General features: G+C 43.4%; 2 protein-coding genes across 7 annotated transcripts in view; both read left to right on the top strand.

The window, feature by feature from the left end:
- Positions 1–19,850, top strand: part of LOC109905141 (phospholipid-transporting ATPase IG) — a 71,289-nt gene extending 51,439 nt beyond the window's left edge. The window contains exons 18-30 of one of the 6 annotated variants that reach the window (XR_004203021.1): positions 141–322; positions 2,164–2,430; positions 2,677–2,854; positions 3,121–3,223; positions 3,330–3,475; positions 5,527–5,586; positions 6,312–6,439; positions 6,598–6,799; positions 6,884–6,987; positions 9,795–9,951; positions 12,512–13,679; positions 15,183–15,214; positions 15,559–15,794. Coding sequence is in view for 5 of the 6 variants with exons in the window: in XM_020502348.2 (XP_020357937.1) it covers positions 141–322; positions 2,164–2,430; positions 2,677–2,854; positions 3,121–3,223; positions 3,330–3,475; positions 5,527–5,586; positions 6,312–6,439; positions 6,598–6,799; positions 6,884–6,987; positions 9,795–9,951; positions 13,568–13,675 (1,635 nt within the window). In the remaining variant the exon portion in view is untranslated. Of the gene's footprint in view, positions 1–140; positions 323–2,163; positions 2,431–2,676; positions 2,855–3,120; positions 3,224–3,329; positions 3,476–5,526; positions 5,587–6,311; positions 6,440–6,597; positions 6,800–6,883; positions 6,988–9,794; positions 9,952–12,511; positions 13,680–15,182; positions 15,215–15,366 lie in introns of all 6 variants that reach the window. The other 5 variants (XM_020502348.2, XM_031790080.1, XM_031790081.1 and 2 more) reach the window with 5 other exon arrangements.
- Positions 19,851–20,784: 934 nt separating this feature from the next.
- The window catches only part of mcf2a (MCF.2 cell line derived transforming sequence a), a 30,338-nt gene continuing 23,875 nt past the window's right edge, over positions 20,785–27,247 (top strand). Inside the window, exon 1 of the mRNA XM_031790076.1 lies at positions 20,785–21,527. Within this exon, the coding sequence (XP_031645936.1) occupies positions 21,419–21,527 (109 nt within the window). The 5' untranslated portion in view covers positions 20,785–21,418. The remainder of the gene's footprint in view (positions 21,528–27,247) is intronic.

Genomic DNA, 27,247 nt, shown 5'->3' with positions numbered 1-27,247 from the left:
CCGTTTTGTGTTCATATCAGGTTCATGTTCCCGTTTATTTGCAATAGGCACATTGAAAATGTATTCTCACGTTCAGAAATCACTTTATCAATGGCGAGTGTGTGTGTTAACGTACTATGTGTGTTTGTGCTACGCGTCAGGAGGGCTACCGGACGCTGTGTGTGGCCTACAAGCTGCTGAGCAGGGAGGAGTATGACCAGGCAGACACGGGGCTGAGGGAAGCCAAGCTGGCCCTGCAGGACCGAGAGGAGAAACTCATGGCTGTGTACAACCAGGTGGAGACCGGGATGAGCCTGATCGGAGCTACCGCTGTGGAGGACAGGTGGGCGGACACGGTCACGTCAGGGTTAACTCATTCTGCTTCCAAATGGCACCCTATTACTCATAGTGCACTAACCCCAAGGGCTCTGGTCTAAAGTAGTGGACTGAATAGGAGGCCAATTGGGGGCACAGCCTTTAGAAGTGAAGCCATAATGTGTTGAGGTGAAAACCCTGCGTGTGCGGTATATTTTTTCTACAATATGAGCTGTCATACAGGCGCATGCGCCCACCCGACTGTCATGGAGCGCATGACACTGAAACAAATGATTGGTTGAAGAAAGACTCTCAATTGTATTTCTTCAATGTAAAGTCAAGAGTCCTGAAACCAAAGAGAATGTAGGAAATGTAGGATTGAGTAGCGCATTCCGTTTTGACATAAGTTGAGTGTTTTATTGCGCACGCCAGTTACATTGTTTTAGTAACTTGTTACCAACTTTTCTACCATGTATAAAGCTGCCCATTTAAAAGTACATGCTCTAGCAATGTGAAATATATTATGAGACAACGATCAAAGTATTGGTAGAGTATAATCATATCATGTAACCTACCTCTGTCTGAAGTGCCGCGCTGTTTCCTTGTTGAAGTGCCTGTGTGCATTACGCAGGAGGCAAATTAGTCTACATCTCATCGAGGAATTGATTGGATGAGTGGAATAACCAGAGTCATTAATCATCGCAGGGGTGAATTATTTCATGAATGTGTATTGTGACTTAAAGTAGAAGTTATGGCACAAGTTATTGAAGTGTGTGTGTTTATGTAAAACTGTTTGGGATAAACAGTACTGTTCAAAAGTTTGGGGTTAATTAGAATGTCCTTTATTTTTGAAAGAAAAGCACTTTTTTTTTTTGGTCCATTTTAAAATAACATCAAATTGATCCGAAATAAAGTGTAGACATTGTTAATGTTGTAAATTACTAATGTAGCTTGAAACGGCAGATTTTTGATGGAATATCTACATAGGCGTACAGAGGCCCATTATCAGCAACCATCACTCCTGTATTCCAATGCCACGTTGTGTTAGCTAATCCAAGTTTATCATTTTAAAAGGCTAATTGATCATTAGAAAACACTTTTGAAATTATGTTAACACAGCTGAAACTGTTGTCCTGATTTAAAGAAGCAATGAAACTGACCTTCTTTAGACTAGTTGAGTATCTGGAGCGTCAGCATTTGTGGGTTTGATTTATTCAAGTCTTTGTCAACGTCCTGTTTTCTGTACAAAGTTTATTGGCCAATTAGTCCTGTACCTGTTAATATTGTAAATGAAAGCCTCTCTTAGAGGTGAGCACCAGAACATCCTGTCTCCTCACTGTCTGATCCACCACTTCGGTTACTGCTTCACCGACTGTCTCACACACACACACACACCGACTGTCTCACACACACACACACACACACCGACTGTCTCACACACACACACACACACACACACACACCGACTGTCTCACACACACACACACACACACACACCGACTGTCTCACACACACACACACACACACACACCGACTGTCTCACACACACACACACACCGACTGTCACACACACACACACACACACACCGACTGTCTCACACACACACACACACACCGACTGTCTCACACACACACACACACACCGACTGTCTCACACACACACACACACACACACCGACTGTCTCACACACACACACACACACACACCGACTGTCTCACACACACACACACACACACACACCGACTGTCTCACACACACACACACACACACACACCGACTGTCTCACACACACACACACACACACACCGACTGTCTCACACACACACACACACACGGTTTGTCTTACTTCCTCATCACTCTTACGCCAGGTTGCAGGAGGAGGCAGCCGAGACCATGGAGGCCCTGCAGGGAGCAGGCATGAAGGTGTGGGTGCTGACGGGGGACAAGATGGAGACGGCCAAGTCCACGTGCTACGCCTGCCGGCTGTTCCAGAGGAGCACAGAGCTGCTGGAGCTGACGGTGCGAACCCTGGTGGACCTGGGGAGGAAGAGAGAGGAGCGCCTGCACGAGCTGCTGCTAGACTACCACAAGAGGGCAGTACAGGACGCCCCGCCGATCAAGGCTGGGGTCACCAGGTCAGTACTGAGTCCAGGGTTGGAGGTTGAAAGGAGTTTGTTGCCACTCCTGCTAGTTGTCAATTGATAACAATTGGTAGTAAATGATGTTTTGAATGCGAAGGTCAGACCTACTCCTCTCCCAGAATTCTAATTGATGACGTGAACACAGCTGTGTACCTGGACTGGATTTGCGGTCTGGTTTTGCTCTAGTTCGTGTTCTTGGGTCAAATCTAAACCCGTCTCTGCATTCTCTGTCCCTCCCAGGAGCTGGTCTTCAGCGAACCAGGACTACGGCTTCATCATAGACGGAGCCACTCTGTCCTTGGTGCTTAACTCTTCTCCTGACTCCAACTCCAGCTGCTACAAGAGTCTCTTCCTCCAAATCTGTCAGAACTGTACCACTGTGCTGTGCTGCCGCATGGCTCCCCTACAGAAGGCCCAGGTGAGTGACGTCATAGGCGCTTGCTGTTAGATCAAGTAGATTAACTGCATATGGCTATTGTAGTTAAAGGCTAACCAGTGTGACAGTTAAGGTCTCACGCAAAGGTTATCACGTCCTCAAAAACCACTCTGTAATTCAACACATTACACCTGGTAATAATATGACAAATATCTGCATCTGTGAACTGTGCATTTTAGTTTTGAATGCAGAACCGAGTGGGATTTAATTCAAACTCTGTCATTCCTTTTCCGCTCTCTCTCCTATAGATAGTAAAGATGGTGAAGAACTGTAAAGGCAGCCCCATCACCCTCTCCATCGGAGATGGGGCCAACGATGTCAGTATGATCCTGGAGGCACACGTTGGCATCGGTAAGACTCAGGACCTCGGTAGACCACCAAAGGCATTAGGCAGTGCCTTTTCTATGTAACATCCCATATTACATTGTAATATTTTCCCTCGTCCTCCCTGTCTAAGGTATAAAGGGTAGGGAGGGTCGCCAGGCAGTGAGGAACAGTGACTATGCCATCCCTAAGCTCAAGCACCTGAAAAAACTGTTACTGGGACACGGGCACCTCTACTACGTTCGTATTGCCCACCTGGTGCAATACTTCTTCTACAAGGTAGGGGGCAGCACCGATATTTGAGCGCCATAACAGTACTCTGCTGATTACTGAGGATCATGATGAGGGCATGGTTTGGAGCTGTAACACGGAAGCCTGTGTTGCTGCCAACCAAAGAGCAGTAGATATGCGGGAGTGAGGTGTACAATACATTTTACTCCGTTTTTCACAATTCCTGACATTTAATCCTAGTATAAATTCCCTGTCTTAGGTCAGATAGGATCACCACTTTATTTAAAGAATGTGAAATGTCAGAATAATAGTAGAGTGATTTTATTTCAGCTTTTATTTCTTTCATCGCATTCCCAGTGGGTCAGAAGTTTACATACACTCAATTAGTATTTGGTAGCATTGCCTTTTAAATTGTTTAACTTGGGTCAAATATTTCAGGTAGCCTTCCACAAGCTTCCCACAATAAGTTGGGTGAATTTTGGCCCATTCCTCCTGACAGAGCTGTTGTAACTGAGTCAGGTTTGTAGGCCTCCTTGCTCGCACGCACTTTTTCAGTTCTGCCCTCACATGTTCTATAGAATGGATTTCAGGGCTTTGTGATGGCCACTCCAATACCTTGACTTTGTTGTCCTTAAGCCATTTTGCCACAACTTTGGAAGTATGCTTGGGGTCATTGTCCATTTGGAAGACCCATTTGCGACCAAGCTTTACCTTCCTGACTGATTTCTTGAGATGTTGCTTCAATATATCCACATAATTTTCCATCCTCATGATGCCATCTATTTTGTGAAGTGTACCAGTCCCTCCTGCAGCAAAGCACCCCCACAACATGAAGCTGCCACCTCTGTGCTTCACAGTTGGGATGGTGTTCTTTGGCTTGCAAACCTTCCCCTTTTTCCTCCAAACATAACAATGGTCATTATGGCCAAACAGTTATATTTTTGTTTCATCAGACCAGAGGACATATCTACAAAAAGTACAATCTTTGTCCCCATGTGCAGTTGCAAACTGTAGTCTGGCTTTTTTATGGAGGTTTTGGAGCAGTGGCTTCTTCCTTGCTGAGCGGCCTTTCAGGTTATGTCGATATAGGACTCGTTTTACTGTGGATATAGATACTTTTGTACCTGTTTTCTCCAGCACCTTCAAGGTCCTTTTCTGTTCTGGGATTGATTTGCACTTTTCGCACCAAGTACGTTCATCTCTAAGAGACAGAACGCGTCTCCTTCCTGAGCGGTATGACGGCTGCGTGGTCCCACGGTGTTTATACTTGCGTACTATTGTTTGTACAGATGAACCTTCAGGAATTTGGAAATTGCTCCCAAGGATGAACCAGACTTGTTGAGGTCTACAATGTTTTATCTGAGGTCTTGGCTGATTTCTTCTGATTTTCCCATAATGTTAAGCAAAGAGGCAGTGAGTTTGAAGGTAGGCCTTGAAATACATCCACAGGTACACCTCCAATTGACTAAAATGATGTCAATTAGTCTATCAGAAGCTTCTAAAGCCATGATATCATTTTCTGGAATTTTCCAAGCTTTGGCGCAGTCAGCTTAGTATATGTAAACCTCTGACCCACTGGAATTGTGATACAGTGAAATAATCTGTCTATAAACAATTGTTGGAAAACTAACTTGTGTCAGGCACAAAGTAGATGTCCTAACCGACTTGCCATAACTTTAGTTTGTTAACAAGAAATTTGTGGAGTGGTTGAAAAACAAGTTTTAATGACTCCAACCTAAGTGTATGTAAATTTCCGACTACATCTGTACACAGCCAAGTCTTCTGATGTTGATAAAGGACTGTGATCAAGCTCATGTGATTTAGCTGACACCTGGACACCAAAGCTCTTCACCAAAGGTCAAATCTGTCAGTGGAGGCTGCTGAGGAGAGGACGGCTCATAAAAATGACCAGAATGGAGTCAAGGGAATAGTATCAAACACACGGTTTTCATGTGTTTGATATCATTCCATCCGCTCCGTTACACTCCATTCCAGCCACTTATGAGCCGTCCTCCATTCAGCTCCCTCCATTGATGTCAGTTGCCTTTTGATGTCCATTGCCTAACCTCGGGCTCTTTCTCCCACACTCTTGTTTACAGAACCTCTGCTTCATCTTACCTCAGTTCTTGTACCAGTTTTTCTGTGGATACTCCCAGCAAGTGAGTATTGGTCTGGGCCCTGCTGGGGCTCCCCCTCTCTGAAGTTCAAAGATGCTCTAAACATGAAACGGCAGAGTATCCCATTGAACCGCAGCACCTTCTCCAGTCTACGCCCATACTCTTCCCCTCTGGTTGGAATGACCCCCACCCCCCCCTCTCCTCGATCTCCTGGAGTGGCTGCAGTATGATATATATATAAATATATAGTACATATCAAATTGTATTGGTCACATACACATATTTAGCCGATCTTATTACAGGTGTAGCGAAATGCTTGTGTTCCTAGCTCCAACAGTGCAGTAGTATCTAACAATTCACAATAATACTCACACATCTAAAAGTAAAAGAATGGAATTAAGAAATGTTTAAATATTAAGACGCGCATTGACTAAAATAGTATATACATATGAAATTCACATTATATACAGTGTAACTAGTACATTGCCTTGGATACACCAAGTAATTCTTGGCCGTATTAGCCAATGTGCCAAATGATTTATTAATTTGGCACATGTTTAACTCTAGCAGGAGGTGATCCACATTTTCACTATATATATATATATATATAAAGGATGGGTTGTTGCATGTGGCCACACGGCAACGGGCTTGAGGCTATAGAGCCCTCTTGCTGTGTAGCTAGTGTGTGTGCGCTCTCCTCTCCGTGTAATTAACCCCTTGGTTCCCAATCCCCCCACTCCCTTCCCCCTCCCTCCCGTCCTCCCCAGCCTCTCTACGACGCAGCCTATCTGACGATGTACAACATCTGTTTCACCTCAATGCCTATCCTGGCCAACAGCCTCTTGGAGCAGCACATCTGTATGGAGGTCCTGATGGACAACGCCGCCCTCTACAGGTAGGACCGGGAACTAAACTATTCATTCTGCATCTACGTAGAGAATGCACAGGCTTCTCGTGTGATTATGACTAGCCAGGTAAGTGGTTTAAAAGTCTTTGTATTCTTACGGTCTCCCCATCCTCCCTTCCTTCCCTCTTTTCTCCCTCTCTCCTTAGGGACGTAGCAAAGAATGCCATGTTGGGTTGGGGGCCCTTCCTGTACTGGACACTACTGGGGGTCTACCAGGGCCTCTTATTCTTCTTCGGGGTCCGCTTTCTCTTTAGTAACCCCGCCCTGCAGGATAATGGCCAGGTGTTTGGGAATTGGTCGTACGGAACGATTGTTTTTACTGTCCTCGTTTTCACTGTGACGCTGAAGGTAAAGCATGTTATAACTCAATTGTGTTATTTGAAGTACATTTTTAGACCAATGATAACACTTGTCTTCTCTTTGTGGTTCTAGCTGGCTATGGACACTCGCCATTGGACGTGGATCAATCACTTTGTCATCTGGGGCTCGCTGGCCTTCTACATGTTCTTCAGCTTCTTCTGGGGTGGGATCATATGGTGAGTACTGGATTTTCTGGTGCGTACTTCAATTAGGGCTGACCCCATTTAGTCGACTGGTCGATAGGCTGTTGGTCGTCTGAGATTTCTTTAGTCGAGCAGTCGCAAAAAATAAAAATGATCAGCATGGTGTACAAGACAGCTGTCTGATTCGCGCCGAGTGGACTGATCCATTGCGGGGATGGCACAGTCCATTCTAAGACGTGCTACTGAAATTGTATGTGGTTATATTTAAAAACAATGGTGTAACACAGATGTTGGTGTTGAGAACAATGTGGCGGAAGCAGCAGTGGCGTTAGGAGATGAGGAAACAGCATTCACCTTAATTGTCTAAAAAGTGAGGAGAGCAGAAACCACAACTTAATTAGGTCTATAATCAATAGCCTAACTGTTAAATGTGCCTGGCTTTATACATCACCCACATACACTACCGGTTAAAAGTTTTAGAACACCTACTCATTTTGCTTTATTTTTACAATTTTCTACATTGTAGAATAATAGTGAGGACATAAACTATGAAATAACACACGTGGAATAATTTAGTAACCAAAAAAGTGTTTAAAAAATCCAAAATATTTATTTCATCGTTGAGGTTCTTCAAATGGCCACCCTTTGCCTTGATGACAGCTTTGCGTTTAACTGTTCCAAATTGTCCGAATTTGTATATTGAAAATAATAATAGTAACCTTCCTTGATCTCGTCGTTATTGTTGTTATTATCATTGTTATATTAAGTAATGTCATTGTCATTAGTGGTCTTAGTATAGCAGCCTTGCATAAACACCACCCAGCTGTAGGCCTAAGAGCGAATCCTATTTAGTCAATACCGTAACTTACTTAGGCCTATATTTCAATACTTAGTGCCTTCTGAAAGTTTTCAGACCCCTTGACATTTTCCACATTTTACGTTACAGCTTTAATCTAAACTTGACTTTTTTCAAGTATATTTCCTCAGCAATCTACACACAATAACCCATAATGACAAAGCAAAAACATGTTTTTAGAGAGATTTGCAAAAAAAGAGATGCCTTACTTACATAAGTATTTAGACCATTTGCTTTGAGACTCGAAATTGAGCTCAGGTGCATCCTGTTTCTATTGATCATCCTTGATGTTTCTACAACTTGATTGGAGTCCATTTGAGGTCAATTCAATTGATTAGACATGATTTGGAAAGGCCCACACCTGTCTATATAAGGTACCACAGTTGACAGTGCATGTCAGAGCAAAAACCAAGCCATGAGGTTTAAGGAATTGTCCGTAGAGCTCCGAGACAGGATTGTGTCCTCAGACTGGTGCGAAGCTTCACCTTCCAACAGGAGAAAGACCCTAAGCACACAGCCAAGACAATGCAGGAGTGGCTTCGGGACAAGTCTCAATGTTCTTGAATGTCCCAGCCAGAGCCCGTAGAACCCAAGAAGACTCGAGGCTGTAATCGCTGCCAAAGGTGTTTCAACAAAGTACTGAGTAAAGGGTCTGGATACTTAAGTAAATGTGATATTTCATAAAAATAAATGTGTATATATATTCATATTTATTTTATATATATTAGTAAACATTTCTAAACACTTGTTTTTGCTTCGTCATTATGGGTTGTTGTGTGTAGATTGATGAGGGGGAAAAACGATTTAATCAATTTTAGAATAAGGCTGTAACCTAACAATGTGGAGAAAGTCAAGGGGTCAGAATACTTTCCGAATGCACTGTATATAGGCTACTGTATCAATCGTTTATTCGTTGTCATCACAGCATTCAAGTCATTCATGATTTGAAATGCAATCAATCATTTTAGTTTTAAAATAAAGTGACATGCATAATCAACGTAAACAATAAATCGGCCTAAATGAATGTATCTGTTTTTAGTCTTTGCTGTAATAAAGGCTTTACGAATTTGTTTTTCAACCGACTCGTTTATAATTTGTTGTTTACATTGTTCCAAACTGTCAGAAAAAGTTATTGTAATGTAGCACCATCTGTTTGGCACACATAATATGCATGCAGCATTTGCTCCTTACCTTATTTTTCTTGATCTTCAGTATTTTGTAGACAAATTTATTCTACTAATCTGACTTCCCCTTTACCTCCTGAGCAACCAGTAAACATTCCCCCTGTTTCGAATTTGTCACTTTTTTTGCTGTGACTTTGTTCAGAGTTTCTAACCAATTTATTGACGTGATTATGATATGTTGTAGGTCAGGCCCTATTGGTCATGTGCATGTGGTGCATACGTGTGACGTAACAAGAGCAAGGGTTGAGGCAAAGCGAATAGGGAATGTTTTTCCTAAACAAATTAAGGACTTCGATAACAACTTTTCAGTCAGAAATGGCTTTAATTGTTGCAGCTTCAGCAACACAGACAGCACCATAAACATCTTTTGATGTTCTGTGGTGGTCGCTGTAGCAGGGAGGAGAGTGAGACAATGGGTGCTAGTCAGTCACTCTTTATTTGTTTGGTGACAGCGCAGCGAGTGAGGCAGGCGCAGCACAATCAAATCAATCAGTCGGACTCCCTCTAGTCGTTTCTTAATTATTTCATCAGTGCTCTTAAAGCTTCAGACAAGCTCAGTGCATATAGTTGATTTGATTAAAACACATAGGATGTGTCTATATATGGAAACATACACGTTTTGAAATTGAGACCAATCGATTGGTCGAAAGAACAGATGGCTCTTGGTCGGCCAATATATTTTTGGAGGTTAGTGATGGGCTGGAGCAAAAGCCAGCACGCCATGTAGCACCATGTGACTGAATTTGGACTGACCTTGGGCTAACCTATGTGAATGTTGTAAACCCTCTCCCTCCCGTCAGGCCTTTCCTTCGGCAGCAGCGTCTCTACTTTGTGTTTGCTAATATGCTGAGCTCTGTGTCAGCCTGGCTGATCATCATCCTGCTCATCCTGCTCAGCCTGTTGCCTGAGATCCTGCTGCTGGTCCTCCGAAAGCCCCGCGGGCCCCACTCACGACAGGTACTGTCCACATACAGTGATACCATATCGTTTAAATATTTAAAAGGGGTAACAACTCTTCAAAACACTTCATAGTAGTTTTCCTGTATTCGTATCTTTCATCATTTCTATGGGCTATGACTTGTCCTTTATGCGTCAGTGGAATGAGGAGACGTTCAGACGTCCCTGTATTTCTGTTTATACATAATTCTAAATTTAAACAAAGATGGTTAACATTTTGTCCTTGAAAGTATCCATTCGTGTCTCCAAGAAGACTTGGTCATGCTTGATGGAGCCCATCGCTCTAAACACTGCCCATTTTTTTCAAATTTTCATCTAAAATGACATGCACACATCTAACTGCCTGTAGCTCAGGACCTGAAGCAAGGATATGCATATTATTGATACCATTTGAAAGGGAACACTTTGAAGTTTGTGGAAATGTGAAATAAATGTAGGAGAATATAATACATTAGATCTAGTATAAGATGATACAAAGAAAAAAACATTTTTTTCAGCTGTCATCTTTGAAATGCAAGAGGCCATTCTGAATTATTCTAGCCCAGGCACATACACAAGCAGTGTATGTGCAAAGTTTTAGACTGATCCAATGAACTATTGCATATCTATTCAAAATGTTGTATCAAGACTGCCCAAATGTGCCTTTTGTTTATTTATACATTTTCAAGTTCATAATTCTGTACTCTCCTCAAACAATAGCATGGTATTCTTTCACTCTAATAGCTACTGTAAAATGGACAGTGCAGTTAGCTTAAATTCTTGTTAATCTTTCTGCCCATATCATTTATCATTTGTTTTTTTTCTTTCAACCTCATGCTAATCACATTAGCCTGCGTTAGCTCAACCGTCCTGAGGTCGGGACATGGATCCTGTAGAGGTTAAAGAGCTCCTCCATAGCGGTCTGATTTGTGTCGTTGATATGGATGGAGATCACAGGAATAATCAAATTTGCCCCAGTCTCCCTTCTGAGGCCAGTATCCCCTGGTATTGTCTGTCACTCAATTAATTCCCCATGAGTCAAATTAGTTTTCCTTCAAAGTATTAGGTATGGTTATTCATTTCAAGTTATTAGATTTTTTTTGTGTGGGTGTGTATGGCTGATAAATGTAAATGTTTAACAACCTCATATTGATTTTCAGAATTTTCATGAGATCAGATTAAAAGGTGTCGGGGACACTGGGTGGGCAGCTATTTGTGCACCATAGAACTCATTGTCAATCAGTTCTGTGGTACCAAATACATTTAATTAAATGTAATTTATATTTAGGTTGTTTTTGCTCTCAGGTAACCTCAAAAAAGGGTTTGATATAACATTAATTGAGAACTGATTTATTTTGATTTCCCTTGATGTTAAGCAAAGAGGCACTGAGTTTGAAGGTAGGCCTTGAAATACATCCACAGGTACACCTCCAATTGACTCAAATGATGTCAATTAGCCTATCAGAAGCTTCTAAAGCCATTATATTATTTTGGAATTTTCCAAGCTCTTCAAAGGCACAGTCAACTTAGTGCATGTAAACTTCTGACCCACTGGAATTGTGATACAGTGAATTATAAGTTAAATAATGTCTGTAAACAATTGTTGGAAAAATTACTTGTCATGCACAAAGTAGATGTCCTAACCGACTTGCCAGAACTTTAGTTTGTTAACAAGAAATTTGTGGAGTGGTTGAAAAACGTGTTTTAATGACTCCAACCTAAGTGTATGTAAACGTCCGACTTCAACTGTACGTGCATGCATACAAAAGTATCTGCCCACCCCTTCAAATTAGTGTATTTGGCTATTTCAGCCTCACCGGTCGCTGAGAGGTGTATGAAATCAAGCACACAGCCATGCAATCTCCATAGACAAACATTGGCACTAGAATGGCCTTACTGAAGAGATCAGTGACTTTCAATGTGGCACCGTCATTGGATGCCACCTTTCCGCCCTGCTAGATCTGTCCTCTCTTGCAACACTCACTACCGAGTTCCAAACTGCCTCTGGAAGCAACGTCAGCAACAAGAACTGTTTGTCGGGAGCTTCAAGAAATGGGTTTCTGAGGCCTAGCAGCCGCACACAAGCCTAAGATCACCATGTGTTCTCTGGAGTGATGAATCACGCTTCACCATCTGGCATTCCGACGGATGAATCTGGAGTGTTAATGTATTCATAGTTTGGGGAATGCTTATATTTGTCCTGTTACACACTTGTGCGTTTCTTGTGTATCCCACCTCCTCTTGAGACACCCGCTGGGAGTGGGGTCACTGCCAGGGTTACCATTGCACGGCGCCCCTGGAGAAATTAGGGTTTAAGTGCCTTGTTCAAGTGCACAGGGAGTTTTCACCTTACCGGCTCCGGTATTCAAACCAGCGACCTTTCGGTTACTGGCCGAACGCTCTAACCTTGAGGCTATCTTGCCGCACCCTATATAAGACTCTGCCCCATCCTAACTAAATGCTATCTCTCTAACTCTGCTGCTTTGTGTTAATACATTCTCTACAGTCTCTCTCCCCTTCTCTCACTTCCCCTTATTGCCTCTTCTGTTTCTTCCTTTCTGTCCTGCCTGCTTTGCTGCAGATCAAGCAACGGCTTCCTTCGTCGGGGACGTCCACTATCTTCATGCTGTCACAGACCGCCAGTACTCACAGCTTCTCCTGGAGTGACTGAGGTCTCTCTCTTTCCCTTTACTGCCTCTCCTTTTCTCTCCTCCTTGTTCCCCCACCCACTCTCCTCCTTGTTCCCCCACCCACTCTCCTCCTTGTTCCCCCATCCACTCTACTCCTTGTTCCCCCACCCACTCTCCTCCTCGCTCCCCCGCTCTCCTCCCATCTGTCCTGTCCTGCTTGTCAGATTCGTCCCCTCCTTCCTTTAACATCCAGTTGGCCTTGATTGACCATTCTAGAGGTTCCCTGTTCAGGTCATGGTGAGGTTAAAGAGAAGCTACCTTTCTAACCACTGTCTAGACTGGGTGGTAAATTTTTTTGTTATTTCAGGATCATTTGAGAATGCTTATGTAAATGCTGGGTTGCCCAATGCCCAGCCATCTCACTTCCCCAGCAATTGTGGTTTTTCGTTTGTTGCTGCAGCGTTGGTCCTATGTCTAATTCAGTATGTCTGAGTGCATCAGTCAGTGTGTCTTTCCTGCCCGTGCTGCCACTGTGCCTGCTGTCTCTGCATGCCTGTCCAGGTGAATGCAGCACGCAAACAAATGAGATTGACCTGCATGCCAGCGTGCTCCAGACTCCAGCCAACCCTGGACCCCACCACAACCGCAGTGGGCCACTACAGACATTTCTGGGTGGTTGTGTGTTGCTATGAATGTGTCTTTTTAATCATAACTTTCTAGTTAAAGTCACTCAAATGCCCCAAAGGATATTTGAAGTATTGTGAAAGCTGTACCAATAATGTGTATTAGTCTATTAAGATGGCTTTGTGTTGACCTTAAATAATGCGACATTAAGAACGACGCAAGCTTTCTAAAACATTGACCCTCCTGGGTAGAGGAGAGAGAATTCACCAAGGAGAGTGTGTGTGTTTTAAACTACATTACATTATCCAACTTCTGTCTCAAGTGTGTAAGTGTCTGTCTGTCAGCACGAGGTGCCATTAGTGTCTCTTGCTTCACCCTTCCAGAAGAAGCCGGTGGTTCAGTCTGGCGAGGGGGAAACCCAGTCTCCCCGGTCTTCAGCCAGGCCCCTGCTCATGAAAACCTTTTCAGACGAGTCCAATACTATCCTATGAACAGGTACCGACCCCCAACTCTGCCCCTTAGTTAAAACAATCAAATACCCCCCAAAAGAAACCCTTTAGCTGTCTAGATCTGCCGAGACCCAGTGCTCTTTAACTGTAACCAGAATCCTGCTTCCCGTGCCTTCAACATCTTCTTTTAAGAAGTTGGTTCAGTCCTCTCATGGCTACTGTAACCCATACTTCCTGTGTGTTGAGCCCTGACTGGTTGGCTGAAAAGTGTATTGTTCATAATGGCTGCGTCATATTTTTGCTTGTGAAATATGTACATTCATTCTTATGGACAAAGATTTGGATAAACATTTAACTGTGTCCGAATGTATAAATTGATGTCAGAAGGGGAGCCTTTTCCAATATGATCCACTAAGCCAGGACAGTCTATGCTCTTTTCAGCCTCCCAGTAGACGACCGGCTCATTGTGGCCTTGCATGTGGTCTTTAAGGATTTCCAGTTACCTTTTTGACTAAGTATGGACTCCGTTGAGGATCGGGGATTCATCTGTCTCATCAGTGTGTGAATGTGTCTGTTTTTCTTTTTCCTCTTTATTCCTAATGAAATATTGCGGACCTCGTAATCTGCCTTTTTCATTTCTCCCCTTATGGAGTTGTCATTTATATGGTGGTTGTGGTGTCCCTCCTGGTTGCATGTGCAATGTACTACTTGTGTGTTACTGGCGTCTTGTATTTTCCATTTGCAAGTACTACATTCTGTTACCCCTTTCCTTTGCCTGATTGTATGTTGCTCTTCCTACATCAAAATGAACTGACCGTTGCCTGGAGTGAATGTGTCAAATAAAATAAAATTGTATTGGTCCAATATTTTTGCTGTGTGACCTGACGTTTTAATTTGGGAGCACCAGTGCGACTACAAACATATCTGCCAGATTATAATTGTTTTAATGATTAAGGGAGGGGCTGCCTTAATCGACGTCCACGTCATTGGCGCCGGGGAGCAGTTCTTGTGGGGGGGGGGTTAACTGCCTTTCTCAAGGGCAGAACGATTTTACACCTCAAACGGAGAGACGACCTGCCGCCCCTTCGCTGTTTCCGAGTACCCTAGATAAGAAAGTGAGTGCAGATTCCTGACCGTGGTGGTTGCACCATTACTACAGAGAGAACCGCCCGTCTGTAGCCAGAACCGTTGGACAGTTGTGACCATGTTACCGGCGCTACGGTTTTGCTGGATGCATCTCCATTGGTGGAGATAATAAACAAATGTCTTAACAGTGTTAGATATTACTTTCTAGGATACAAAATGTGCTTCAAAAGTACATACAATTCATATAGTCTGTATATCTCAATCGATTTTAAAATGACATTTCCTGGTGCTCCTAAATGTTATGTGGTGCTCCTAACTTTAAAATAATTTGGGTGCAACAGTGCTACCAATGTAAAATGCTAATTGGGAGCCCTGGTTCTGTTTATTGGCAAGTCTGGGTTAACACCAGGCTTTACGCTCCCATCTATCGCCTGTATTTAACCTGCTTCTCTATTCTTCCCAGCCTTCAGAGGACTCCCTCCTAAAAACATCCAGGTAAAACGAGGGCTAATCTCACATGTCTTAATCCTCGGCTATCGCCTCATGGTCTTCTTGGGTTCCATACACTTCTAGAATCATCAGGGATGATCACATGATATCAGAGCAGTAGATATTCTATGATTTGATTTGAGTTTATCTGTTTTCAGGGGAGGTGTGTCCAATCAATTTTATTTGGGGTTATGTGGTCAATTCTATTTGATTTTTGTGGTCAACATTTAATGGTGTCTGTCATGGTGTTGCTCTTTGTTGCCACCTTCCAGTGGTTGGCATTTGGCAGGAGCAGGATTCTGTCTATGGTGGTGGACTGACTTCTGTCTCTGTGTGTTTGTCCTCTCCAGATCGCTGCTGTCACGCCCTTGTCCTACAAGCACCTGATCGGGCAGGAGTGAAGGTCAGAAAGGAGGGTTAACTATACTGCGGCCAGTGTCTTTCAGGCCCCCATGGCAGTCAAGCTGGCTGCCAGCACTTTTGCCTGATCTAAAAAGAAAATGGAAATTGACAAAAAGAAAATAGAAAAGATGCTAGAAGAGCCAGGGATGGACTCCTGTCACCCTCTTCCTGTTTCCCTCTGCATGTCTGCAGAGTACTGCACCACTGGCCCACGCAGCACAGGCTGTTTTTTACAACGGCTTTACTGCACTATTCAGACAGGAGGCATGAGTTTCGGCAGTTTCTTTTTCTTTCTTAAAAAATCGAAATGAATGCGTACACGGCTACCTTGTCAGTAGTACTACTATGATCTGCTGTGTTCTAACATGCAGCCACACCTCCACGGACCCAGAATGATTCATCTGCATGAAACGAAGGAGGCTCCATGAATGCCACATTCCACTTGTTATTACTTGTGTGTTTAGGTCAAGGTTTGTTCAAACAAAAATATTACTTAACTTTCTGAAACAGATTCCACAGTTCCAGGCCCAAATAGTTTGTACAGTACCAGTCAAGTTTTAGAACACCTTCTCATTCAAGGGTTTTTCTTTTCTTTTTATTATTTTCTACGTTGTACAATAATTGTGAAGATGTCAAAATTACGAAATAACACGTATGGAATCATGTAGTAACCAAAAAACTGTTAAGAAATCAAGATGTATTTGAGATTCTTCAAAGTAGCCACCCTTTGCCTTGATGACAGCTTTGTACACTCTTGGCATTCTCTCAACCAGCTTTGTAAGGAATGCTTTTCCCAAAATCTTGAATGAGTTCCTACATATGCTGAGCACTTGTTGGTTGCTTTTCCTTCACTCTGCGTGTGGTCCAATACGTCCCAAACTGCCTCAATTGGTTTGAGGTTGAGTGATTGTGGAGGCCAGGTCATCTGATGCAGCACTCCATCACTGTCCTTGGTCAAATAGCCCTTACACAGTCTGGAGGTTGAAAAACCAATGATAGTCCCAATATACGCAAACCAGGTGGGATGGTGTATCGCTGCATAATTCTGTGGTAGCCATGCTGGTTAAGTGTGCCTTGAATTCTAAATAAATCACAGAAAATTTCACCAGCAAAGCACCATCACACCTCTTCCAAGCTTCATGGTGGCAACCACACATGTGGAGATCATCCATTCACCTAGGTTGGAACCAAAAATCTCAAATTTGGACTCATCAGACCAAAGGACAGATTTCTGCTGTCTAATGTCCATTGCTCGTGTTTCTTGGCCCAAGCAGGTCTCTTCTTATTGGTGTCCTTTAGTAGTGGTTTCTTTGCAGCAATTCGACCATGAAGGCCTGATTCACGCAATCTCCTCTGAACAGTTGATGTTGATCTGTCTTACTTGAACCCTGAAGCATTTATTTGGGCTCATTTGAGGTGCAGTTAACTCTAGTGAACGTATCCTCTGCAGCAGAAGTGAATCTGGGTCTTCTTTCCTGTGGTGGTCCTCATGACAGCCACTTTCATCATAGCTCTTGATGGTTCTTGCGACTGCACTTGAAGAAACGTTCCAAGTTCTTGACATTTTCTGGATTGACTTACCTTCATGTCTTAAAGTGATGATGGACTGTTGTTTCTCTTTGCTTATTTGAGCTGTTCTTGCCATAATATAGACTTGGTCTTTTACCAAATAGGGTTATCTTCTGTTTCCAACACCTACCTTGTCACGACACAACTGATTGGCTCAAACACATTAAGAAGGAAAGGAAATAAATTAACTTTTAACAAGGCACAGATTGTTAATTGAAATGCATTCCAGGTGACTACTGATGATGGCAAAGGGTGGCTACTTTGAAGAATATAAAATATATCAAATTCATTTTGATGTAACTTTTTTTGGTTACTACGTTATTTCATGTCTTATTTCATAGTTTTGATGTCTTCACTATTATTCTAGAAAATAGTAAGAAATAAACACCCTTGAATGAGTAGGTGTCTAAACTTTTGACTGGTACTGTAAGTTACATGATTCCAGTCCAGGGATCAAGAAAGCATGTTCGCTCAATACAGACGACACTGCACACGAGTTACTGAATATCTTTAGAGGCACAGCCCCCTACTGGGTTAAGGGAGGGTTTAGAGGCACAGCCCCCTACTGGGTTAAGGGAGGGTTTAGAGGCACAGCCCCCTACTGGGTTAAGGGAGGGTTTAGAGGCACAGCCCCCTACTGGGTTACGGGAGGGTTTAGAGGCACATCCCCAGTACTGGTTTAATTCTCCATTTTCCCATCTTCCCAAAAAGTGTATGTGAGTTAATCAAAATGACCGGTAATGACTTGTGCTTGCCAACGTTTCTACCTGGTTCCGTGTCTGGAGCGTGACATGTATCTTCCAAGCAGAAGGCCGGTGATAATATAAGAAAATCCCAATTGGATTGTGTAAATTATTACATGTGCTGTAGCTATAGATCTGAACCTGTTTGAATGCCTAGTGCTTGAAGCCAAAAATGTATCTGACCTGGGGAGATGCATGTCATGCCCAGCACCGTCCAAATATTGCAAAATATGTTGCAGTGTGAGCAAGTTGTTTGTGTGAATGTGTTTCTCATACATCGGTTACCCAGCTGTACTGGATGGGATCGATGGCCTAAAAAGCAACCTGTGTGTTTCATTGAGACACGTACAGTGTTTTCATAGGAATACCTGTAGCTTCCCTGTAGATTAGCACGTGGTTGTCATGACCTGTCCTCTAAAGGACATCAGGAGTTCTGAGGATTTTCCTTTGGGCATGCGGTCAGAAAGGCACATTTTGTCATATTCCGAAACACACGCATAATGCGCACACACCTACGCATTCACTAATACGCACATGCACTAAAGGCCTAAAATGAGGTATCTATGTCCCATTACCACTTAGTGTTTGTCAAAGGTAACGATCCCAACTCCAGACTTGCTCATCAGGTAATGTGACCACCTGCTGACCTTACATCAACATCCATATCTATTTAGGATATCTGAGAAGGGTTTCTTACTGACCTCTGGTGTTAGTGCTTCATACATTCCGTTTCTACATACCATGATTTGAATCACTTTTAGATACTACGGGGGGATTTTTCTTTTGGAACGTGTAAGAATCTATTTGACATATTTATTGTTCTGTGTAATTTTACCCACAAATGTTATATTTTTATTACGTATTTGTTTTATTGTGTAATTTCAGTATGCCTGCGTTACTTCAGACGAGATGTGTGCCCCTGTGCCAACCCATATGTCCTACCTTACACCATATCCTGTTCCCTCCACCGTTCTGGTCGCAGGTCAGATTACAGAGCACTGGTTAGAGGTCAGTCAAGCCATATCTAGGCTTTGAATGGAGCTTCTGGTATTTCTGGCACAGAGGGGTATGTCTTGTCCTTAAAAAAAAATGCCATAACTATCAAATATTTTATAATGATGGCTGTAGTTCCTAAGTTCAGTAGCTTTAGTTCAGATGGACTTCATTCCAGATCCTTAGTGGTTGGAGATACTGTAACATCTACATGCTGGCTGTACATGATACTGAGCATATGCAACCTGGTGTCCCCTCCATGCCAAATGTGATTTTCCATCCTTTCATATGGGTGAAATGTATATATTTTTCTTGATTTCAAGGGTGTGGAGTGCCCAGAGGGTTGTGTACACCAGATGGAGATATTACAGAGGACTCTATGTAACGTTTCCTTTTGAAACACTAAAGCTATCAGGGGGCTGAGTATGGGCTGTGCTCAGACTAGCGTGGAGATACCACTGGACTCTGACCTGCCTGGGCTGCGTGCTAGGTCGGGGTAGGAGTAGGACTTACTATATGAGGGGGGGGGGTGCATTACAGATGCTGTTTTCAAAAGCTTACAAAATGTATTGGTTTCTCGTGTTTTGCCTGACCAAAAAAAAAAAAAAGTGATTGTATTTTTAATGCAACCCTTTTTCCAGCCATTTTTGTAAGAATAACCGAAACGTCCCAAAAAAAAAAGCACGAGCGGCTGGATGAATGTGGAGAATGGCCCTGTCCCACGGGTGACCGCTGGGGTGGGGTGCCGTGGGGTGACGGGCACAAAATGGGCACCTCACCCTGGCCCCAGGACCACCACACGTCTGGCCCCAGGACCACCCCACATCTGGCCCCTCGGGCTCCAGCCTCGGCACTCTGAACCTCCGACCTGAATGTAGCACTTTAAGACCAGTTTGTTCAACACAGTTTTCTGTAATAAATCACAATATTATGAATGTCTTGTTTTTATTTATGAACTTGTGGTATGCTTGAGTGAACTTGTGTATCAGCAAGCATACTTGTCTTGTGCTTAGCATGATCTGTTAGTGTGGGCTTTGCAGGACTGCACGTGTGTGTACCACAGGAGGCTGCTGATAGGAGGATGGTTCATTAAAATTGCTGGGGTGGAGTGAATGAAATGGTATCAGACTCAGGGAAACTGTGTTTTGATGTATTTGGTACCATTTATTATGTTGCAGCAATTACAATGAGCCCATCCTCCCCAATTAAGGCACCACCAGCCGCCTGTGGACTGTGCGTGTACGCCTGGCCACACCAAGCAGATGCGCTACGGTAATGAGGTGGCTGAGAGGCTTATCTGGATCAACGGGGCTGCTGAAGGCTAGAGCTCCACAGCAGAGTTCAGACGTACCGCTGGCCGAGTGGCCCTGTAGCACGCCACTCAACCTGCCACCACAGCACCACCCGACACTGTGTGTGTATTAATGTATGTTCATATCCTTCTGTTACTCTACTCCTTCTGTGGATTCACGTGTGTCTGAGTCCTGGTCGGTTGAGGGGAGACGTAGGCAGAGTAACTGGGGGAGTGGAGATGAGTGAAGCTGTGTCTATTTTGTACAATGACACCCGTTCATGTTCCTGTGCCTTCGTTTGAATGTGTCCGTTGTGTATTAATGTGTGTGCACTTGCATGGGCAGAACAATTTGTTGGCTTAGACAAGAACGGCAGAATAATGTACCGTTTACAATGGCTCTATTGACACTTAAATGTGTAGCACACGGTTCTCTGTGTGTGTCCCAGAATATTGAGTAGGAGGAAGCAGTAACACTCGTGTCAGATAGCCCAGCAGTGCTGTATGCGGTAGGTCAGCCAGGCAGCGCTGTGTGGAATCAGCCCACAATCTGCTACAGGAATAGAGTGACCACTAAGACGGAGGAAAGCGGAGAGAAGGAGGAGTCTTAAAAGTTGGGAGGGAGTTGGCAGTGTGTCAGGATGGGAGCCACTGTGCCTCAGCAGCGGCAGAGCTGACGCACTAAAATCCAGACTGAGGGCAAGAGGGGGATAAAGGGAGGGCACAGAGGAAAAAGAGTGTGGCCAGATGGAGGGTGCAGTGTTTGTTTTGAAGTGGCAGACTGGTGTTCATTAAGGGTTAGTGGCTGTAGCTGAGAACAAGATAGTCCCTCACTGGACTGAATATTAGTGAGTGTGTGAGGGAGAAGTGCATCGTTGATTCTGGACTGTCTTGGCCACAGCAGCCGGAAAACCTACCATTGATTTTCTGTGTGGACTGCACACTTCCTCCTCTGCTGTACTGGGTTCTTCTGTGCATGCGGCTCAAGGTGACTCAGGATCCGATCCATCCCCTGGGAGCCTCCTGACTGGGTCCCTGGATCTACAGGGAAAAGTGGGTTGAAGCTTCCTCTCTACCCCCCTGGAAGTGGAGTCCGACTGGGGATAGGACCGTAGGATAATAAGGATGTGAGGCCTTGACACCAGCCATTACCCACTACCGGGCCTGCTTGTGTTCTGTCCAGCCCTGTGGAGGTGGATAAGGGGGAAGGGAATGGGCCCAGCTTCACTGCAGGAGGAGACCGAGCAGGAGCCAGGGGGAGAAATGGAGTGCTATCACAGCCTTCTGCAGGCTGGCTCTCAGCTAGAGAACACACTGCAGCGTAAGTACCTCTCCTGTACTGCCCCATCACTGGCATATGGGGACATAACTGTCTTAAATATCATGGTAGCCTACAATGGGAAATATTGTGCAATGTTAAATATTCTGTATGGAGACGTAACACCGTCATAATACATGGACAATATTAAAACTCACAGGGTAGCTTTAGGTCTATTGATGGGATGGTTGCTGCTGTACTCCAACAGTGGTCATGACGTAGCCATGCAGGGATTAATGTGCTATTTCTAAACCCTGTGGGGATGGTTTTTATCCATAGCGATCATGTGTAGAGGAGATATTTGTAAGTACACGCCACATCTGGGTGTGTTTGGAGAAAGGCCGAACAAAGCATTCCGTCAGTGAAATTAATGAACTATAGATTTATTATACATTTTGTGACACTGAATTGATTAGAACTTTCCCGGGGAAACTATCCAGGTCCAGTTCTGAATGGTTGCTCGCAGCGTTTTCAAGTTGAATGATAAAAAAAAAAAATGATCCTCTATTGGGGGAGGATTAGGAATCTGGTAAGAGCATCCAGTTGGGCAGATCTGACAATTAAATGATGAAGAGGAGTAGTGCTGCATCCCTGCCATGGTCCAGATGCTACAGATGACATGATACAGTGCCCAAGAAACCATATCCCCTACACATTCTCCTCTGTCCTTTAATATCTATTGGATTCAAATACAAATCCAATGAAGAGGAACTGGCCCATTCTTCATCAGTGTTTTTTCATTTACAAATCCAATGAAGAAGAAAGGGCTAGTTTCTCATCAGTGTTTCATTTACAAATCCAATGAAGAAGAAAGGGCTAGTTTCTCATCAGTGTTGATTCATTTCCAACTGTGATGACAGTTTGTTGGACTTCAGTTACAGTACAGCTCCTGGTGGTTTGTACCTCTAGTACAGTGGTTCCCAAATGTTTTATTGTCCCGTACTCCTTCAAACATTCAACCTCCAGCTGCGTACCCCCTCTAGCACCAGGGTCAGCGCACTCTCAAATGTTATTTTTTGCCATCATTGTAAGCCTGCCACACACATACGATACATTTTATTAAACATAAGAATGAGTGAGTTTTTGTCACAACCTGAATCGTGGGAAGTGACAGAGCACAAATAATAAATAATTTAGCTCTTTATTTAACCATCTTACATGACTGGTGAATAACTCACCACAGGTTAATGAGAAGGGTGTGCTGAAAGGATGCACATAAATCTGCAATGTTGGGTTGTTATGGAGAAAGTCTGTCTTAAATCCTTTTCCACACAGTCTGTGACTGTATTTAGTTTTCATGCTAGTGAGGGCCGAGAATCCACTCTCACATAGGTACGTGGTTGCAAAGGGCATCAGTGTCTTAACAGTGCGATTTGACAAGGCAGAATACTCTGAGTGCAGGCCAATCCAGAAATCTGTCAGTGGCTTCTGATTAAATTCAATTTTCACAGAACCGCTTGTTGCAATTTCGATGAGGCTCTCTTGTTCACATATCGGCAAGTGGACTGGAGGCAGGGCATGAAAGGGATAACGAATCCAGTTTGTCATCCGTTTCGGAAAAGTACCTGCATAATTGAGCACCCAACTCACTCAGGTGCTTCGCTATATCACATTTGACATTGTCCGTAAGCTTGAGTTCATTTGCGCACAAAAAAAATCATACAATGATGGAAAGACCTGTGTTGTCCTTGTTAATGCAGACATAGAAGAGCTCTAACTTCTTGATCATAGCCTCAATTTTGTCCCGCACATTGAATATAATTGCGGAGAGTCACTGTAATTCTAGATTCCAATCGTTTAGACGAGAAAAAATGTCACCCAGATAGGCCAGTCGTGTGAGAAACTCGTCATCATGCAAGCTGTCAGATAAGAGAAAATTATGGTCAGTAAAGAACTTTAAACTTGTCTCTCAATTAAAAAAAACATGTCAATACTTTGCACCTTGATAACCAGCACACTTCTGTATGTTGTAAAAGCGTTACATGGTCGCTGCCCATATCATTGCATAGTGCAGAAAATACACGAGTTCAGGGGCCTTGCTTTAACTAAGTTAACCATTTTCACTGTAGTGTCCAAAACGTCTTTCAAGCTGTCAGACATTCCTTTGGCAGCAAGAGCCTCTTGGTGGATGCTGCAGTGTACCCAAGTGGCGTCGGAAGCAACTGCTTGCAGGCGTGTTATCACTCCACTATGTCTCCCTGTCATGGCTTTTGCACCATCAGTACAGATACCAACACATCTTGACCAACAAAGTCCATTTGATGTCACAAAGCTGTCACGTACTTTAAAAATATAATATCCTGTTGTCCTGGTTTCTAGTGGTTTACAGAAGAGGATGTCTTCAAAACATCTCCTTCCATGTCATTGATGCATCGTTAAACAGTGTTGTTTGATGAAGATGTTGTCTGTATAGTTTTTTTTTGGCCTCTTCCCCCTGCATTGTCCCATCCATATCCGCAGCAGCAGGGAGAATTAAGTCCTCCACAATAGTATGGGGCTTGGCTGTCCTAGCCACTCGGTAGCTCACCATATAAGACGCTTCTAGCCCCTTCTTATTAATGGTATCCGTTGCTTTTATACATGTCTTAATACTCGAAAGTCGTCTTAATTCTCGCTCAAAACTCCCCTGGCTTATTTTTCAAATTGTTAAGTTTTGTTTCTAAATATCTGCGTAAGAGTGAAGGTTTCAGAGTTGTGAGACTACTTTTGCACATATAACACACTGACTGAGGAACGGCACTACTCCCAATATAAGTGAACCCCAAATCAATGTAGTTCTCATCATATTTGCGCCTCTTCGATCGTCCAACATCCCCGTCTGTTGTTCGGTGCTTTCCCGGGTAAGGGGGCAGTAGCTCTTTGGCTGCATCAGATTCACAGCTGTCAGTGTTCATGCTAGCTGGGCTAACAACAAATGTAGAATTACTGATGCTAGCATTGGATGTGCTTTTGGAAGCAGAACTACTTGTTGTCAACAGGTGCAGGTGTAGTACTGCTGGTAGTAGCAGTACTACCAGTAGAGCTGGTATGTGTCTCTATGGACACGAGCCTTACTTTTTTGAACCATTTATCCATTTTTGAGCAAACGGAATGAGCAGCAGCTACATACGGACCGTTGGTGGAATTCCCGCGAGAGAGTAACTGTTAATGTGAGTGCATGTTAATTATTTGACTAGGCTGCCTGTTTATGACATTGTGTTCTTATTTCGCTATTTTTGGCAGTGAAAAGAGGCTACTCAGGCGAGAAAAAAACCTCATCCAAATCTACAGCTCCGTTGGAAAAATCGCACGAACTGTTAGTAAATGTGAAGGAAAAAAATGTTTTATTTTAAAAAATGTGATCACATATTTATTTGGCGTACTCCCGACGGCATTGATACCCCAGTTTGGGAATACCTGCTCTAGTATAGTTCATTCTCTTCTCTATAGAGGACTAACATGATTGTGTTGGTGACCTTTGGCACTGCTTTGTTGTTGTTGTTCCGTTGTCACCTTGGTTACTGACCTGTGCCCCTGTACTTCCCCTCTGTGTGGGTGTTGTCCCTGTCCACAGGCTGGCCTGTGTGTGAAGGTAATGGGGACATTGGGGAAAAGGCCCTGCCCCAGACTTTCTATTTTTACCAGGCGGAGTTGGTTCAGTGTAATAATGTGTGTGTAATGTGAGCTACGTTCCGTGGGTTGGGCTGAATCTGCCAAGAGAACAAGTAGACACTGCAGTATATGGAAAAACCTTCATACACACACACACACACACACACACACACACACACACACACACACACACACACACACACTACAGATCAGTTACCTGTAAGTCTTCACCTGCCTCCACCTGGTTGTATTTTGACCTGTCAATATCATTTACCTCTGTGTGTGAAGAAACATGGCAGACAGGGTTTAACAAACTGCTATCCTATGAGTTGTGTGAAGAATGGGTCATTTTGAAGCCCCATCACGCTTCCTGCAGTTAATCCTGAACTTACACACAGCCTACACCACTGGCGGTCGGTGCCGTTTTAACATGAGTGAGGATAATATATAATATATGGCCTTGTTTCTATTACAGAATATTGGGTGACTGTCATTCATATTCCATTCACCCAGTTCAATGTAACAGTGATAGTTTTAGGCTACTACATTATACTCTAATTTCCTTATACCCATCATGAGGTTGCTGCAACCTAGCCTATGAATGAAAATTTACAACGTAGGTGCACAGTTTGAGAGAATTTTGAGTAATACCGCCTTGTACGCTCTTGTCTGCATCTAGCTGATATAGGCTGTAATCATTAGTCCAACAGTTGCAAATGAGAGTTTCTATTGGATGAATTCAGGTATGTTTATCCTTGTTTCATTCCATTTGCTTCTGTTTAAGAAACCTTTTCATACCTTCATATCATAACCGCTAACCGCTACACAGCCTACATTATCACATCCTAGTCAACATAGCTACTAAAACTAACGTGTTAGTAAACCCTCTGCAATCATGCAGTACAGTCAGCAAGCAGTTTAGCAGTTACACCGGCGGGCCCCGATGGCAATAAATTAATCAATCCAAAAGCCTTGACTTGAAAGAGTTCCAGTGTTGGTTCACCATAGCCAGCTAGCTAACGTAGCATTCCTCTCTGTTTGAGGCAGGTGTTTGAGTAGGCTGAACTAGCTAGCTGCATTCACTAGCTAAGTTTATTTTATATCTTTTTTTAAATACAATTAAGTATAGCTCTCTCTATTGCTTCTCCTTATTTTGGAATAAATATTTTTTTCAAAACTGTTCAACTATTATCTTTCTCTTTCTTGGAGTCAATTACTCACCAAATGTAATTTCACTGCAGTGCTAGCTAGCTGTAGCTTATGCTTTAATTATGTACTGGATATATTTAATTGATTGGGTGGACAACATGTCAATTTATGCTGCAAGAGCTCTGATAGGTTAGAGAACTTCCCCTGGAAGTTGTCATAATTACTGGGTAAGTATATGGAAGGGGTGTTCTATTGAAGTCGATGTACTCAGAGGAGGACAGAAGCTAGCTGTCCTCCAGCTACACCATGGTGCTACTCTAGAGTGCTACTGAGGCTACTGTATTGCAAAACAGTGTGTTTTAATAAATGATTTACATGTGAATATATTTAACATAGTTTTAGCTAAAAAGGATAACTTTAATATTTCACTTTTTATGAAATTCACTGAGGATGGTCCTCCCCTGGCCTACACAGTAAATGATTTGGCCCGGCCCACCCAATGAGTTGCTAGAGCGTGATGAGCCAAGGAAGAGCCCCCCTGCCAAACCCTACCCTAATCCGGACCGACGCTGGGCCAATTGTAAGCCTCCCTATGGGACACCCTATCCCTGCTGGCTGTGATACAGCCTGGGATCAAACCCCAGTCTGTAGTGACGCTACAACACTGGGATACACTGCCTTAGACCTCTGCGCCACACAATAGGCAGGCAGCTGAATTCTGATATTCATTCCACTAATTCGTCTTTCCACCAATCACATCAGGTCTTTTCATATCAGATATTTTTCAGAGCTAATCTGATTGGTCAAAAGACCAATGAGTGAAAAAACAAATTGAATTGGGCTTTCTGTCTAAACGTAGCCTAAAGACCCCATAACAAACCTCTTCAGTTAAACCTGTCAACCCCTGACAAACAGACTCCAATTACTAAGAGGTGTTTTTCATAGAAATAGTTGTCTGTGCAGATGTTGCGGTATACACATTC

The sequence above is a fragment of the Oncorhynchus kisutch genome, linkage group LG15 (genome assembly GCF_002021735.2).
Source record: "Oncorhynchus kisutch isolate 150728-3 linkage group LG15, Okis_V2, whole genome shotgun sequence".
Lineage (NCBI taxonomy): Eukaryota > Metazoa > Chordata > Actinopteri > Salmoniformes > Salmonidae > Oncorhynchus > Oncorhynchus kisutch.
Note: the sequence above shows the minus strand (reverse complement) of the source record. Positions and strands in the feature narration are given on the sequence as shown.